Source organism: Macaca mulatta, chromosome 3 (genome assembly GCF_049350105.2).
Source record: "Macaca mulatta isolate MMU2019108-1 chromosome 3, T2T-MMU8v2.0, whole genome shotgun sequence".
Lineage (NCBI taxonomy): Eukaryota > Metazoa > Chordata > Mammalia > Primates > Cercopithecidae > Macaca > Macaca mulatta.
Genome location: NC_133408.1, coordinates 131,526,973 through 131,544,809, shown reverse-complemented (window position 1 = coordinate 131,544,809; position 17,837 = coordinate 131,526,973). Strand labels below are relative to the sequence as shown.

Genomic DNA, 17,837 nt, shown 5'->3' with positions numbered 1-17,837 from the left:
CCTTTGAAGCATGTGATCTTGTGACCTACTCCCTGTTCTTGCATCCACTCCCCTTTTGAAATCCTTAATAAAACTTGCTGGTTTTACAGCTCAGGTGGGCATCACGGTCCACCGATATGTGATGTCACCCCCGGAGCCCCAGCTGTAAAATTCCTCTTTGTACGCTTTCTCTTTATTTCTCAGCCAGCCAACACTTACGGAAAATAGAAATAACCTACACTGAAACACTGATACTAAAACTGAAATGGAAGCACTGATTCATTCAAAGTTACATAATCTATATCAGTAACATAATTTTACCTATTAGTGATGTCAGTATAGCTCCAGTACATGAGGCAAGCATTTGTTGAAGAGGTGTCACTTTGATAATCTCTTGTCCTCTTGTTTCGGGATCCATATTTTTAACTAATTAAATACAAACCTGTTAAAGAAAAAGAAAATATAAAATTAGAGCACGTCATCTGATACTTCAAAAACGATAATGTCCTTCAGCTAAGCTGGGTGAGCAGCATCACATTAGTAAGACAACTAAGAGAGAATTAACCAAACAGATACAGACCACATAATAGAATGAAAGCAGTTGACCAGTAAGTCTCAGAGTCAGTGAACTTAGCCTCATAAACACTACTAAGAAACCCTCCCCAGTAGAGTACAGAGGTATCAGCAAATGCAGCCCTTTACTATATACCAGTAGTTGTTGTACAGATGTAAAATAAAAACACATAACCTTAATAAGTTTTATCTTACAAAAATTTGAGGAGAAAAGCAACATAAAAACATAAAAAAGTCTTAAAAAGTCAGATAATACAAAACAGTATAAAAATAACTTATGAACTTACTATTCAAAAATAATCACTGCCCAGGCACGGTGGCTCATGCCTGTAACTCCAGCAATTTGGGAGGTTGAGGCGGGCAGATCATAAGGTCGGGAGATCAAGACCAACCTGGTTAACATGGTGAAATCCCGTCTCTACTAAAAATATAAAAAATTAGCTGGGCGTCTGTAGTCCCAGCTACTCGGGAGGCTGAGGCAGAAGAATGGCGTGAACCTGGGAGGCAGAGCTTGCAGTGAGCCAAGATCGCGCCACTGCACTCCAGCCTGGGTGACAGAGCAAGACTCCGTCTCAAAAAAAAAAAAAATAATAATCACCAGCAACATGAATGTCATCTTTCCAAATGTCTACACACATACACACATACATATGTATATGTCTATACGCACACATTACATCTAACTAAATACTGTATATTAATCAAACACATGTACACTTATGTGTCTGTGTACATACAGCTTTTCTGAAAAACAGGTTAATGCTATTTTGCTTGTCTAGTAGCCTGCTTTAACAAAAATATATTATAGACATTGTGTCAATAAAAACAGATTTACATTTTTATTGCTTGCACAGTAGTTAATTATATTTAATCAGTTTCAGATTGTTAGATACCAGGTTGTTGCCAATTTCCAAACTGTAAAATATTCTGCTATAATATTCTTATACATACATATATATATCTTTTTGTAACCTTCCTACAATTACTCTAGGAAAAAAAGTAAGATTGATGGGATAAGCTATTTTAAAACTTGATACAGGGCCAGGTGCGGTGGCTCACACCTGTAATCCCAGCACTTTGGGAGGCCAAGGCAGGTGGATCACCTGAGATCAGGAGTTCGAGACCAGCCTGGCCAACATGGTGAAACCAAGTCCCTACTAAAATTACAAAAAATTAGCCAGGCATGGTGGTGCAAACCTGTAGTCCCAGCTACTTGGGGAACTGAGGCATGAGAATCCTTTAACCCAGGAGTCAGAAGTTGCAGCGAGCCAAGATCACATTACTGCACTCCAGCCTAGGTGACAGAGGAGACTCCGTGTCAAAAACAAAACAACAACAACAACAAAAAACCTTCATACAAATTGCTATGATGCTTTCCAGAAAGCTTGGATCAATTTATACTTCTACTGGCAATATGAGAGTTCCTACTTATGCATGACTTAACGAATTCTCTGTCAAATTACATATCATTTTTTTCTGAACCATTCAAAAGTAGGCTGCATACATCATGTCCCTTCACCATAAATATGTCAAAATATTATCTTATATAATCACAATTATCAAATTCAGAAAACAATTTTGAACAGTACTCTACAGTTCATATCCCAATTTTGTCAATGATATCGATAATGTCTTTTATAAAAATAAATGGTAATTTTATTGTTTCTTTAGACTTTTATTATCTACCTACCTGGTTTGAGTCTTTTCTTCAACTCTATGCTCCAATATTGTATTGTCTGTAACATCAGTAGCCAAAAACCTATAATTAAAAGAAAGTAATTGTCTTATCTTTTCACCCAGGATAAAGGATAATAAATCTAAAAGAAAGGAGTACATAAAAACTTCAATACAAAAACCAACGAATATTCACTAAAGGCTTTCTACTAATTGCTCTGAGGAATATAAAGAGCACTCCATAAAGGCAAGCATTAGTTATAGAAGCATTTTCACAAAAACCTCATGTTATTCTAGTTAATATACTCTGCTTTAAAAACAAATAAGCAAACGACTCCAGAGCCCAAACACAGTAATCAATCTTACCATCATTTACAGTAGAACGACCAGATTTTGTAACACAAAATTAAAGGTCCAGCATCATCTATGAAGGTTTTTTTTTTTTTGGGAGGGGAGTGTAAGAGGGGGGACCCTTTAATCTGAATTGAAACAAGCAATAAGCTTTAGATCTAACTTCCGAGTCACAGGAAATTCAGTAACTAGTGTAACAAGGTAATGGATGCCATGTAACAGTAGAAGTTGTACTCTTTTAGCTTACAGGACTACTGTCTTGATTTCTCCAAGTCAAAGGTGGGAAAAAAGGTGGCAGGGGAGATTAAATGAATCTTGAAAGAGTCAACCACCAAAAGAACCCTGGTTGAAACAAACAAATTTTTCCAGTTTGAGGGTAACTAGTGACATCTGAACATGGTCTGGTATTAGATAATACTAATTTGATATTAGACAGTATTTCAGAAATCTTGTTTATTTTGTATGTAGAAATAATCTTTTAAGAGATTCATTCTAAATTATTAAGGACCATAATGTTCTAATAGCTGTAGTTTACAAAACTTCAAAAACATAAATATACTAAAATGTTAATGATTTGGTAAATCTACATAAACATATATCATAAATATTTCATTGTTCTGTATTTTTCTGTATATGTGAAAATATGTATAATACAAATATTTTAGTTCCTGAAACTTATGTAGAATCTTCAAGTCTAGGGAACATCGTATTTGTAACATTCATTTAAATGAGCTCCTTTAAGTGGAAAAATAATATATGTATGCTAGAATACAGGTATATTTCTCCTCCAGAATGGTAAAACGGCCCATAGTACTTTATTGTTGACACTGATGCCAGCAAGGTTGACAACTTGAATATGTGCACATGAAAGTAAATCCAGAAAACTTTATTACGTTTTTAGCCATTAGAATGTAAGGAAACAAGTCAGAAATTTAGATACAACTTTTTAGAATAGTTAATGAAATTGTTTCATAACATACATACTATTTTAGAAAAATAAGTTACATCAATTATCTCCTAAAATCATGTTACCTAATTATAATGAGAACTGAAAAATGAGTCTCCTTTTCAATTTATTACAAAAATAATGAAAAAAATGCAAAACTCTACTCCCAGAGACTTGGGAGTACACGTAGAAAATGTGAGAAGTGATTATCAGTGAACTGCCTAGAACTCATAATGTATTCAACATTGCTTTAAACTCCCTACAGTTTTACCAACCTACTTATCTTTTTTCTTTGCCTCTTTCTATTCTCCTATGTGCAGACACTGTCCCTTTTTCAGGGAGGACACATTCTAGTGTGATAAACCATTCTAACAAAGTATCTCTCGGCTTTACTATAATAGTAGAATATCTCATCAACAAACGTTCTGCAAGAACAGTTTTCCTCCCTCAACTCCCTGCAAAATTCTTCTTTTCTATACCTTTTCTGCTTCTGTATGCTACTGAAGTAACCATTAATAATTTATTCTAACTAGCCAACGTGTTCTTCAAGTGTAAATGGGAAGCATTCTCCAACATGAAAAACCTGTGAGCCCTTCTTAAGAAACATGTTACTTAATAACAAAATTCACTTAACCAAGAGATTAATGAAGAACATTTAGTAAAAGGATTAAAGTAACTTACATTTAAGCCAGAAGACAGAAAAGTATCTACTCAGTCTCATCAGAATTTTTAATTTTTTCAAAACAAATATGTGTTAAATGCTATCTTGTAATCTTGATTTACCTTCTGCATTAGTCTGTTTTCACACTACTGATAAACACATACCCAAGACTGGGCAATTAACAAATAAAATAGTTTTAATGAACTCACAGTTTCACGTGCCTGGGGAGGCCTCACAATCATGGCAGAAGGTAAAAGGCACGTCTCACACGGTGGCAGAGAAGGTAAGAGAACTTGTGCAGGGGAACTCCCCTTTATAAAACTATCAGATCTCATGAGAAGTATTCACCATCACAAGAATAGGACGGGAAAGGCTCACCCCCATGATTCAATTACCTCCCACCAGGTCTCTCCCACAACATGTAGGGACTATAGCAACTACAATTCAAGATGAGTTCTGGGTGGGGATACAGCCAAACTGTATCACCTTCCCCTGGCCAATAAAGATGCTTAACATTTCTTCACATTTTTATCAGTAGTATATATTGCCTCTTCTGTAGTATGTCCATTTACATCTTTTACCTACTTTGACATTAAGGCATGTATACTTTCCTTACTGTTTTGAGGAATCCCTTTATTCCATTTAAAAAAAGAATACTCAGGAATGCATGATATGGTTTGGTTGTCTCTCCACCCAAATCTCATCTTAAATTGTAGTTCCCATAATCCCCATGTGTCATGAGAGGGAACAAGTGAGAGGTAATTTAATCATGATGTTCCTGTGATAGTGAGTTCTCACAAGATCTGATGGTTTTATAAGGGACTTTTCCCCCTTTTGCTTGGCACTTCTTGCTGCCACCATGTGAAGAAGGACATGTGTGCTTCCTCTTCTACTATAATTGTAGGTTTACTGATGCCTCCCCAGCCACAATGAACTGTGAGTCAATTAAACCACTTTCCTTTATAAATGACCCAGTCTCAGGTATGTCTTTATTAGCAGTGTGAGAATGGACTAATACATTTATTTATTTTTATTGATACATACTATATATACATGTTTTGGGAGTACATGTGATAATCTGATATATTAATATAGTCAAGATCAAATCAGGGTAATTGGGATATCCATCACTTTAAACATTTCTCTTTTATTTATGTTAGGAACATTCGAATTATTATCTTCCAATTATTTTGAAATGTATAACAGATTAACTATGCTTACTCTACCAATTGATCAAACACCAGGTCTTATTTCTTCTATCTAACTGAAATTTGTACTCATTCATCAACTTCTCTTCCCAGTTTCCTTCCCCAAAACCTTCCTGGCCTCTGGTAATTACCAATCTACTTTTAATCTTCATGAGATCCACTTTTTTAGCTCCACATATGACTGAGAACATGTGATATTTGTCTTTCTCTCTCTGGCTTATTTCAATTAACATAAGGATTTCTAGGACTTCCAGGTTCATCCACATTGTCACGAGTGGCAGAATTTCATTCTCTTTTTACAAATGTTCTGTAAATGTCAGTTAGGCCCGTGTAGTTTAACTCCAGTGTTTCCTTGTTGGTATTATGTCTGAATGATCTGTCCATTACTGAGAGTGTGTTACTGAAGCTCCCCACTAATACTGAATTGCAGTCTCTCTCTCCCTTTACGACTATTTAAAAAATTTAATTGATATGTACTAGGTGCATCTATATTCGAGGTGGATGTGATAATTTAATACATTCATATAATTTATAAAGTCAAATCAGTGTAATTGAGATATCCAGCACCTTAAATGTTATTTATGTTAGAAACATGTGAATTATTCTCTTCTAGCTATTTTGAAATACACAACAGATTAATGTAAACTATATCCACCATACTGATCTATCAAAAAAATGTGGTCTTCTTTTATCAAACTGTTCGCTTTAGAGCTATTAATGTTTGCTTTATATATTGGGGTGTTCCCGCATTGGTTACATAAATATTTATAATTGTTGTATCATCTTGCTTAATTGACCCCTTTATCATTTTATAGTGACATTGTCTTTTTTTTACAGTCTTTGACTAGTAGTCTATTTTACATATGCACAGCTACTCCACATTCTTTTTGGTTTCCACTTGCATAAATGAAATACCTTTCTCCATCCCTTCGTTTTCAAATTGTGTCTTTATAGATTAAGTGGGTTTTTTGTAGACAGCATATGGTAGGGTCTTGGTTTTCTTAATCCATTTAGCCATTTTGTGTCTTTAAACTGAGAACTGAATCTAGTTTTATTCTGTATTAGTACTAATAACTTACCACTGCCATTTTGTTGTTTCTTTAACGGCTGTTTTCTAACTTGTCTCCTCTTCTTTTCTTCCATTCTTACTGTTTTCCTTCGTGGCTAAGTGATTTTCTTTGTTAGCATGTTTTGATTTTCTTTCTTTCTTTCTCTCTCTCTCTCCCTCTCTCCCCCCCCCCCTTCTTTCTTTTTTTGAGACAAGGTCCTGCTCTAGTGTCCAAGCTGGAGTGCAGTGGCAGGATCACAGCTAACTGCAACCTCAAGCTGCTGGGCTTAGGCAATCCTACTGCCTTAGCCTATTGAAGAGCTAGGGGACTATAGCCATGAGCCACCACTACTGGTCTAACGCATTGCTTGTTATTTTTAGTGTATCTACAATAATTTTGCATTGTGGTTAACATGAATTTTAAAAATCATCTTGTAAATACATTATTTTTAAAAGATGAAAACTTATTTTAGATAAAGAATAGAAACAAAAAGAAAACTAAAAAAAAAAGTTCTACACTTTAATTACATCCTGCATACATTTTGACTTTTTGTCTTAATTTACATATTCTTATATTCCTTCTCTCTCAACAGGCTGCAGTAGCTATTACAGTTTTTGATAGATTTTTCTCTTATGCTTCATACTAGAGTTATGAGTGAATTGCACACCACAATTTCAGCATTAGAATATTCTTGGGAGGCCAGGTGCAGTGGCTGAGGCTTGTAATCCCAGCACTTTGGGAGGCCAAGGCAGGCGGATCACTTAAGGCCACAAGTTCGAGACCTGCCTGGCCAAGAGGATGAAACCCCAACTCCGTTAATAAAAACAAAAATTAGCAAGGTGCAGTGGTGCATGCCTGTAGTTCCAGCTACTCAGCAGGCTGAGGCAGGAGAATTGCTTGAACCCGGGAGGCAGAGGTTGCAGTGACCCGAAATCATGCCACTGCACTCCAGTTTGGGCAACACAGTGAGACTCCGTCTTGGGGAAAAAAAAAAAAAAAGAATATTCTTGGAATCTATGCACAGTGGTTCATGCCTGTAATCCCAGCAGTTTGGAATGTCAAGGCAGGTGGATTGCTTGAGCCCAGGAGTTCAAGATCAACATGGCAACATGGTGAAACCCCATCTCTACAAAAAATACAGAAATTAGTCAGGTGTGGTGGCACATGCCTGTAGTTCCAGCTACTTGGGAGGCAGAGGTGGGATGATCGCTTGAGCCCACAAAGCAGAGGTTTCAGTGAGCTGAGATCATGCCACTGCACTCCAGCCTGGGCGATAGAACAAAACCCTCTCTAGGGAAAAAAAAAAAAAAAAAAAGAATGAATATTAATGGTCTGTGTACTTACTTTAACTGGCCAGTTTTGCACCTTAAAATGTTTTCTTTTCGCACATGTTTTTTCCTTCTAGATTGAAGAATTCCCTTTAGTGTTTCTTGAAAAATGGGTACGGTAGTGGTGAATTCTCCTAGCTTTTGTCTAGGAAAGACTTTATCTGGCCTTCATATTTCAAGTATATATTTGCTGGATACAGTATTCTGGGATGGCAGATTTTTTTTCATTCAGCCGTTTAAAAATGTCATCTAACTCTTTCCTGGCCTGTATGAAGTCTGTTGCCAGACGAATTGTAGTTTGTTTACATGTTATTTGGTTCTTTTGTTTTGCTGCTTTTAGAATCCTTTATTTATCCTTCCCCTTTTAGAGTTTGATTATTATATGCTGTGGAAGACAGAGTTTCTGGGGTGCCAGCTGAGTTGGTCTCCCCTGTGTGAGACACCCATGGGAAGCCATGGGCGGGCTCTGAGGAGAAATGTCTCCTTGTTGCCTTCATGTCTTTATGTCCTGAGAGCATAACCTCTCAGTGGCATTCCACAGGTTGCTCAGGGAGATAACATTTCCTTGAAAGAGGGGAGTATAATCAAACATCTCAGCTCCTCCTGAAACCCACTCCTGATAAGTTAAAGATCTTAAGTAGTTTAGACACACGCCTTTGCTCAAGGAAATTCACAGAAACCACCACTGCTATACATCTGATTGAATGACTCAGGAGTTCCTTCACTGATTAATTCTTTTCCTCTTCTCCTCCTCCCCCTCCCATCTGCCCTAAGAACAAAGAGCTTGTAAACCAAAAAACTGGGTGGAGCCCAAGAGCTCTGGGCTGTGAGCAAGCCTCCAATGCTCTGGACCCCTGGACCAGCCTTTTAAACGTTTATTCTTTCTCTAACTCCTTTGTCTCCACCAGACTCGGGGTACCCGCTGGGTGGTGTGAGGCTGGTTTCCCCAACATATGCCTTAGGGAAATCTTATTTGGATCAAATCTGTTTGTTGTTCTCAGACTTCCTATAACTGGATATTTACATCTTTCTCAAGTTTGGGATCGTTTTCTGTTATTATTTCTTTGAATATGTTTTCTACCTCAACTCCCTCTTGAACACCAATAATTCTTAGATTTGGTCTTTTGAAGTAATTTTCTGTATCTTGTAGGTAATCTTCACTTCTTTAAATTCTTTCTATTCTCCTCGTGTGTTTTCAAATAGCCTGTCCTTTAGCTCACCGATTCTTTTCTCTGCTTGATCCATTCTGCTGTTCACAGTATCTAATCAAATTTTTAGTTGACAAGTATTGCTGAATTCGATTTCATTTTTAAAAACAATTTCAATCTGTTTAATTTCTTTCATAAAATTCTGAATTTTTTTTGTTTTATCCTGGAGATCAGAGTTTACTTAAAACTGCTATTTTAAATCCTTGGTCACAGAGCTCATGTACTGTGTCTCATCAGGATCAGTCACTGGAGTTTTGCTGTCTTTTTGGGGAGGTCACTATTCCCTATTTGTTATTTCCTATAGATTTATGTCCATATCTTTGCAATGAATAATTCATTTATTCCAGTCTTCTTGGTCTGGCTTATTTTAGTGTTTACTGGGCATGTTTGCTTAGACACTCTTTGTAATTTACCTGTTAAATATTGTTTCCCACTAGGTCACTGCCTCCTTTTTGGTACTAGATGGCACCTTAAGCACAGGATTGCCTCAGCTTTAGTAAGCAATCTAAATGCTGCCTGTCCTGAATGGGTGAAATCACAAAGAATGCTAAATATTGTTAAATATTGTTTAAATATTGTTAAATATTAAAATATTGTTAAATATTGTTTCCCACTAGGTCACTGCCTCCTTTTTGGTACTAGATGGCACCTTAAGCACAGGATTGCCTCAGCTTTAGTAAGCAATCTAAATGCTGCCTGTCCTGAATGGGTGAAATCACAAAGAATGCATCACAGCAGTGTGAGAAGGAAGGTTAGGTGTTCCTGCCTAGGGGACCTGTGGAACATTCCTCTTACAGTATGGTGCTGCGGAACAGCCACCGTGATTTGGCATCTCCTTTGGTTGAGTTATAGAGCAGAGTTTGCAAGGTCAGGGACGGTGGTATCACCTCCCCACCTTTTACTCTGCCTGTCCTTAGCAATATTTCTACCTTCAGGCACCACCAATGCTTCCAATGAGCTGAGGGAGGAAGAATTATCCTGAGAGGGAACCCGAAATTATAGGGAAGCTGACTGCCCACCTCAATCTCACAATTTCCAGCATGGAAACCATGAATTGAAGGGAACAATCCTGTGCACTTGGTGCCAGGAAGACTCAGAGGAAAAGTATCACGGACACTTTTCCACAGAGTTTTTCTTGTTTATGAAAAACTCTCAAACCATGTTTTTCCTCTGCTCTCACACCAGAAAAATCAAGAAAGAATTATCTGACCAAATGTTTGGGGGTGAGGAGTTCCCCCTACCTGTATGCAGTGGGCCCTGCCAGCTGGATATCCTCCAATTAATTCTGACGCTACCTACCTAGAAATAAGAGTCTGATCCCACAGGTTGAGGGCTGACTCCAAGACTGCCTCCCAACTTCAGTCACAAGTCCACGCCTCCAGAACTTCTGACTAATCAGATTTGAGTTAGGGTTCCCACAACTAACTCTTTGGGTTTGAACAATTTGCTAGAGTGGCTCACAGAACTCAGCAAAGCAGGTTTTCTGGTTCCTTATAAATGATATTGCAAAGGAAACGGATGAAGAAATGCATAGGGAAAGGTATACAGGAAGGAGGTGGTACTTTAATTTCTTCCCTGGGCATGCCAACCTGCAGGAACCTCAACATATTCAGCTATCCAGAAGCTCTCTGAACCCTGTCCTCTCGGGTTTTTATGAAGGCTTCATGATGTAGGCCTAGTTAATTAAACCACTGGTTATTAGTGATCAACCTGACCTTCAGCTCTTCTCCTCTCCCCGAAGGTTTCAGGGTATGGCTATAAATCCCAAACTTCTAATCATGCCTTCATTTTTCTGGTGACTAGCCGTACCCTAAAGCTATCAGTCAGTATTAGCATACAAAAATATAGGACTTTGGAGATTCTAAGGATTTTAGGAGTTGTACATCAGGAAATGGAGACGAAGGTCAAATATATATATATATATATATATATATATATATATATATATATATATATTTCACAATATCAGACCATCAAAAAAAAATATATATATATATATATTTCACAATATCAGACCATCTGCTTAGAGTTTTTTCATTTATCTGTGGCTCTGAAAGCTGCCTCATCCTATTTGAGTTCTGGGATATTGCTGGTGGTAATCTTGGCACTGTGTATTTGTTTTCAGTTTTCTGTTAAAGAGAATGAAGCCAACTTACTTCTACACCACCATTTTGGAACTGAAAACTCTCCCCTTTAACTGGGTGTGGTGGCTCATGCCTGTATTCCTAGCACTTTGGGGGGCCAAGTGAGGCAAATTGCCTGACCTCGGGAATTTCAGACCACCCTGGGCAATGTGGTGAAACTCTATCTCTAGAAAAAAAATACAAAAAATGAGCTAGGTGTAGTTGTTTGCACCTGTAGTCCCAGCTACATGGGGGGCTGAGATGGAAGAATCACTTGAGCCCAGGAGGTCAAGGCTGCAGTGAGCCAATATCATGCCACTGCACGCCAGTCTGGGTGTCAAAGTTACAAAGGGAGACCCTGTTCAAAAAAATAAATAAATAAATAAAAATCTCTCCCCTTTATTCTATTCCAGTTTGTACCCCTTTTTTTTCTGGTTTCTTTCACTCACTAATTATTCTGAAACTCATTCATTTTATTACATGCATTGATACTTGGTTCCTTTCCACTGCTGAGTACTATTCCATTATATAAATATACTACAATTTATCCATTTATCTGTTGATGAAAATCTGGGTTGTTTCAAGTTGGGGGTTATTACAAATAAAGCAACTATGATTATCTGTTTAAATCTTGAGTAAATACGTAAGTAGAGTAGATGGATCAAATGGTAAATGTATGTTTAACATTTAAAGAAATTCGGAAAATGTTTTCCAAAGCAGTTGTACCGTTCTACACACCCACCAGCACTATATGCAAGTTCCAGTTGCTTCACATCCTTAACAACACTTGGTATGGTCAGTTTTAACATTTTATTCCCTTGAATCGTAAAATCGTAAAATCTCATTGTGGTATTACTTTGCATTTTTCTAAGGAATTGTTATGTTATGCATCTTTTCATGTCTTTAGTTTCCATCTAATATATCTTCTTTGGAGAAACAGCTATTTAGATCCTTCGGTAATTTTTAAATTGGGTCATTTTCTTAAAATTAAGTTATAATTCTTTATATTTTTTGGATACTAGATCCTTACCAGATACATAACACACAAAATAGCTTATTTTGTGAGCTGTCTTTTCACATTCTTCATAGCGTTCTTCAACATACAAAAGTTTTTAAGTTTAGACAAAGCTCAATTTGCCTATTTTTTCTGTTGGCCTTCTGAAGTAAAGGACAAAAGTGACAAAATGTCACTTTCAAGATTAACTTAGAAAAGACTGTGATGTCCACTAAAGCAGATTCTGCTTTCTTCACTAGCTTTATCTGATGATGATAGGGACAAGAGGCAGATAACTTCTGGGCAGAAGAGGGCGGATCCCCAGTGAGGACCCTACCCTCAAGACTGGAACTACAGCCCAAAGTGAAACTTACATCCCTGTTTTCCCACTTGAATGTTGCCTTTTCCAAAACTACCTATGGCCTGCCCCACCCCCATCCTGTGCCCATATAAACCCCAGACTCAGCCAGCAAAGGGAAAAGCAGCAACAGCTGGATGTCTGAGAGAAGCAGCTTGACTTTTGAGTGACGGCTTGACGCGTAGCTTTGAAGATGATTCTGGCTGGGGACGGCTGGACCTCAGGGCAAGATTACCTTCCTGCTCCAACCCCTTTTCAGTTCCCCTTCCTGCTGAGAGCCACTTTCATCAGCATTTACCATATTCAAGTCATTCGTGTGACCTCATTCCTCCTGAATGCCAGACAAGAACTCATGTGCCCCACAGGAGCGTGTAAAAGGCCGTCACACTGACCCTCCTAAGCTGCTAACACTTAAGCTGTCTACGGATGGCAAAGCTGAAAGGGCACTGTATCATTTCCTCTGGGGTTTCAGGGGTCACAGGCACAGGGCGGTACAGAGTTTGCTCTTGCTGGTGCCCAAAAGCACTCACCCCAGCTCCTGCACCCGCTCACCTTCCCTCCCCATCACATGAAGGGTGGAACAGCGAGTGAGTAAAGTTTGCCCCTGCCATTGCTCATGCACTCCAGTTCCCATGCATGAAGAGGTCAGGGAAATACCCTGATTCAATGATACAAGGTGTCATGCTGTGAACTGCCCTATGTAGAGGCCCATCTGGGCAACAAAAACAGCCTCCAGATAATAGCATTGAATTGAGGCCCTTCAGACCAACAAGTCAAAGGAAAGTGAATCTTGCCAACAACCACTAGTAAGCTTGAAATTAGATCCCTCCCTGGTTGGAGCCTTGAGATAAATGCAACCTCAGCCAACACCTTCATTGTACTGTCCTGAGAGATCCTGAGCTTACTTAACTAAGCTGCATCCAGATTCCTAACACACAAAAACTGTGAGATAATAAAGATTAGTTATTTTAAGATAACTACATTTTAGAATAATTTGTTATACGGCAACAGATAGTATCTATTGAGATGAACACACGGTTTTTCCTTTTTAGTCTGGTTACATGGTGATTTACACTGCTTGATTCCTGGAATAAACCTCCATTTACTCATGATGTTTTATCCTTTCTATAAAGAATTGGTTTTCATTTGTTAAATTTTTGCTAAGAATTTAACCATCTATGTTTATTAGGGATGCTGATCCATAATTTTTTGTACCATCTTTGCCTTTCTTAAAATGCACACGTGAAGAGAATTCACCAGTGAAGCAATCCGGGCCTGGAGTTTTCTTTAGTAGATATAAGAATATTCAGGCTTTCTCTTCTTCTGTAAGCTTTGACAGTTGGTATATTTCAAGTAATTTGTCCATTTCATTTAAGTTGTTGAATTTATCAGCACAGGGTTGTTTGTAATATTGCTTTGTTGCCATTTTAACATCCATTGGTTCTGTAGTTGTGTACCTTTCACTAATTTATTAAAGATCTTAATAAATGAAGAAATATACCATTTCATACACTGGAAGAATAAATGCTATAAAGATATAAATTCTTCCAAATTTATAGATTCACAGGAATCGTAACCAAAATTCCAAATCTTCTTACTTTTGTGAGTTTGACAAACTATTTTCCAAAACTTACATGGAAGTAGAAAATGGCAAGAATTACCTAAAGTTTTGAGATGCAGTTAAAGCAGCATTTACAACGAAATTTACAGCATTATATGCTTGTATTAGAGAAAGCCTAAAATTAATGATCTAAGCATCTTCCCAAAGAAACTAAAAAAAGAGCAAATTAGAACCAAAAGAAGAAGAAAGAAATGAAAATAAAACAGAAATCAGTAAAATTGAAAGCTCAAAAACAATAGGAAAAAAAAAAAAAGCTGGTCCCTTGAGGCAAATAATAATAATAATAAACGTCCAGTCAGATAACAGAGGAAGAAGAAAACCTTTGACAACATCCCACACCCACCATGACTGAAAGGCTTCCGCAAGCCTTTCAATCCCTTCAATGAAAGAGAGATTGCTCAGTTTGATAAGAACCATTTACTACTCTCATCATTTCTATTCAACAAAGTACTGAAGAATTTAGCCAGTACAACAAAGCAAGATAAAGAAATTAAATGCGGCTGGGCGCAGGCAGTGGCTCACGCTTTTAATCCTAGCACTTTGGGAGGACGAGGTCAGGAGTTCAAGAGCAGCCTGGCCAACACAATGAAACGCTGTCTCTACTAAAAACATAAAAATCAGCTGGGTAATCTCAGCTACTGTAATCTCAGCTACTCAGCAGCCTGAGGCAGGAAAACCACTTGAACCCAGGAGGTGGAGGTTGCAATGAGCCCAGATCACATCACTGAACTCCAGCCTGGGTGACAGAGCTAGACTCTGTCTCAAATAAAAAAAAAAATAAATTAAATGCATACAAATTGGAAAGAATGCAGTGTCTAGTCACAGACAAAATATAGAAAAACCCTAAGAATCTACAAAATTTAAAATGCCACTTAGAAGTAATAACTTAGTTTAGAAGGATCACAAGATAAGTTAATATAGAAAATCATATTCCTATATATTAGCAACAAAGTTATTTGAAACGTGTCAGACAACTCCAAAAATGTGAAATACTTAGGTATAAATCTATACAATATGGACAAGCTTTGTATGCTGAGAATTAAAAGACACTAATAAATCAAAGAAGCCCTAAGTGAGAAATATTCCATATTCATAGATCGCAAGACTCAAAATTATAAGGTCATCTGTTCTGCCCCAACAGATATACAGACTTACAGCAATTCTGAATAAAACCCTAGCACAACACTTCATAGAAATGGACAAGTTGATTCTAAAATTTATACAGAAAGACAAAGAAACCAGAATAACCAAAACGATTTTGAAAAAGAATAACAAAGTTGGAAGCCTCACACTACCTGATTTCCTGACTTAATACAAAGCTACAGTAGTTAAGATACTGTAGTAATGAAGAAAGAACAGGCATATTGACCAATGGAATGGAACAGAGAGTTAAACAAAATACATCCACATATATACGATCAAATTATTTGTGACTATAGCAGAAAGGCCATTACATAGAGAAGGAATAGTCTTTTTCAATAAATTGTACTGGAATAATTAGATGTAAAAAGAATCTCCATCTATAACTTCATACTTGATACAAAAGCTAACTCAAAATGGATGTAGACCTAACTGTAAAACTTCTAAGTACAAGTATAAAACTTTAACAAGTTAACATAGGTATGTTTATGACCTTGGATTAAATAAAATTTCTTAGATATTACATCAAAGGCATAATCCATAAAAGAAAAAGAGGATAAATTATGTATCATCAAATTTAAGAACTCTCAGTCTTTGAAAGATACTGGTAAGAAAATTTAAAACAAACAAAAAACAAGCCATAGACTGGAACAAAAATTTCACATATCACATATCTGATAAAGGATTTACATCCAGAATACATAAATAACTCTCAAAACTCAATAAGAAAATGAATAACCCCATTTTGTGTGTGTGTGTGTGTGTGTGTGTGTGTGTGTGCGCGCGCGTGTGTGAGAGAGAGAGAGAGAGAGAGAGAGAGAGAGAGAGTCTTGCTCTGCCACCCAGGTTGGAGTATGGTGCTGCAATCTCGGCTCACAGGAACCTCCACTTCCTGGGTTCAAGTGATTATCCTGCCTTAGCTTCCTGAGTAGCTGGGATTACAGGCACCCACCATCACACCTGGCTAATTTTTGTATTTGTAGGAGAGACGAGGTTTCGCCATGTTGGCCAGGCTGATCCGAACTCCTGACCTCCAGTGATCCACCTGCCTTGACCTCCCAAAATGCTGGGATTACAGACACGAGCCACCACACCTGGCCAAATAATCCATTTTTTAAAATAGGCAAAGATATACCAAACAAGAATATGAAATGATGCTCCACATCATTCGTCATCATGGAAATCAAACTAAACTGTAAAAAGATACCACTACATAATTACTAGAATGGCATTAAAAAATGTTGATGATACAAGTGTCAGCAAAGATGAAAAGCACCTAGACAACTCTCAAAAATTGTTAGTAGAAATGTAAAATATTGTAACTATTTTGGAAAACATTTTGCCAGTTTCTTATATGTGTATACGGCTGATCAAATAAGTAAATGTATAGTAAATAATAACAGCCAGGTTTCTCACTGTCACAGAATGAAGGTACAAATAAAGGAAACAAGAAAGCTAGAAGACACCCTGTCCTATGATGTTGGATTTGAATCAAAGCTATCATAACCAACTCACAGCTTTAAAATGCATATATACAAATGGACAAAAACAGAAATAATTACAAATGTATATAAATGCATGAGTTAGTATACATATAAATATTTCTAAGCTGTGCCTGCTGAAGAAGTATAGAACCAATGATACTCTAGTAGCAATAACTCAGTAGTAACAAATGTACCTATTATCCAGCTCATAATCTTTAATTCTCCAATAAAAGGAACCAGGGATGCTTGGAGAAGTGGTTGTTCCTAGGCCTAGGGCAGGGAAAATACAAAATGAAACCACCATAGTGCTAAAAAATAAGAAAATGATTTAAAAGGATGAGAATGCAGTGGTAAGAAGACACATTGAATGGCAAAGAAGCCAAACTGAAAGAGTTCCCAAAGGCCAAAGTTAGAACAATTTGAGCAACAAAACACAAAATAATTGTTCTGGATTATAACTAATGGCATAAAATAAACATCCATCAGTAGATATCGATATAAACAACTGAATAAAGAGATGGAGACGAGTGATAGTTCTTTCTTACAAAAGCATTCATATTAATGAATTCTTCGTTAATAAGGAATGAGGAAAGTAAAAAAATCACCATTAGAACATCAGGGTAATAAGCACTGTAATAACACAGTAATAAGAATCCACCAATAGATGCTAAAATTATTGAGGAGAAACAGAATATTTGCATAGTCTCAAAGTATCTTACCTAAGATACTTATTAATTACAAATATAAAGATAGTACTTTAACAATAGAAAAACTCTGCAGACACCAGACATCCTTAACCAAGTGGTTAAGGTTAATATCATGGTTAATATCATCAATAATAAGAAATGTAAATATCATGTACACCCTGTCACAATGTATTAAGGAGATTTTCTTGTGATATTCTTGCCAAAAATGCATACTCTCCATCTAATCATGAAGATACATCGGACAAAACCAAATTAAATGACATACTACAAAATAACTGACTAGTATTCTTCAAGGGCATGGTACACAAAGACTGAGGAACCATCACAAATTAAAGGCAGAAGAGACAAGAAACTAAGTACAATGTGGGATCCTGAAGTAGATTCTAGAATAGAAAAATGACAACAGTGGGAAAAACTCATAAAATATGAATAA

The 17,837-nt window shown here is 37.0% G+C and overlaps 1 protein-coding gene across 20 annotated transcripts in view; it reads right to left on the bottom strand.

Moving 5' to 3' along the window:
• Positions 1-17,837, bottom strand: part of SLC25A40 (solute carrier family 25 member 40) — a 55,541-nt gene that overhangs the window by 24,348 nt on the left and 13,356 nt on the right. For 12 of the 20 annotated variants that reach the window (XR_013415472.1, XR_013415465.1, XR_013415467.1 and 9 more), the window contains 2 exons: positions 2,243-2,311; positions 301-421 (listed from right to left, as the gene is read on the bottom strand). Coding sequence is in view for 10 of the 20 variants with exons in the window: in XM_015134152.3 (XP_014989638.2) it covers positions 301-397 (97 nt within the window). In the remaining 10 variants the exon portion in view is untranslated. Of the gene's footprint in view, positions 1-300; positions 422-1,749; positions 1,847-2,242; positions 2,312-17,837 lie in introns of all 20 variants that reach the window. The other 8 variants (XR_013415466.1, XR_013415464.1, XR_013415468.1 and 5 more) reach the window with 1 other exon arrangement.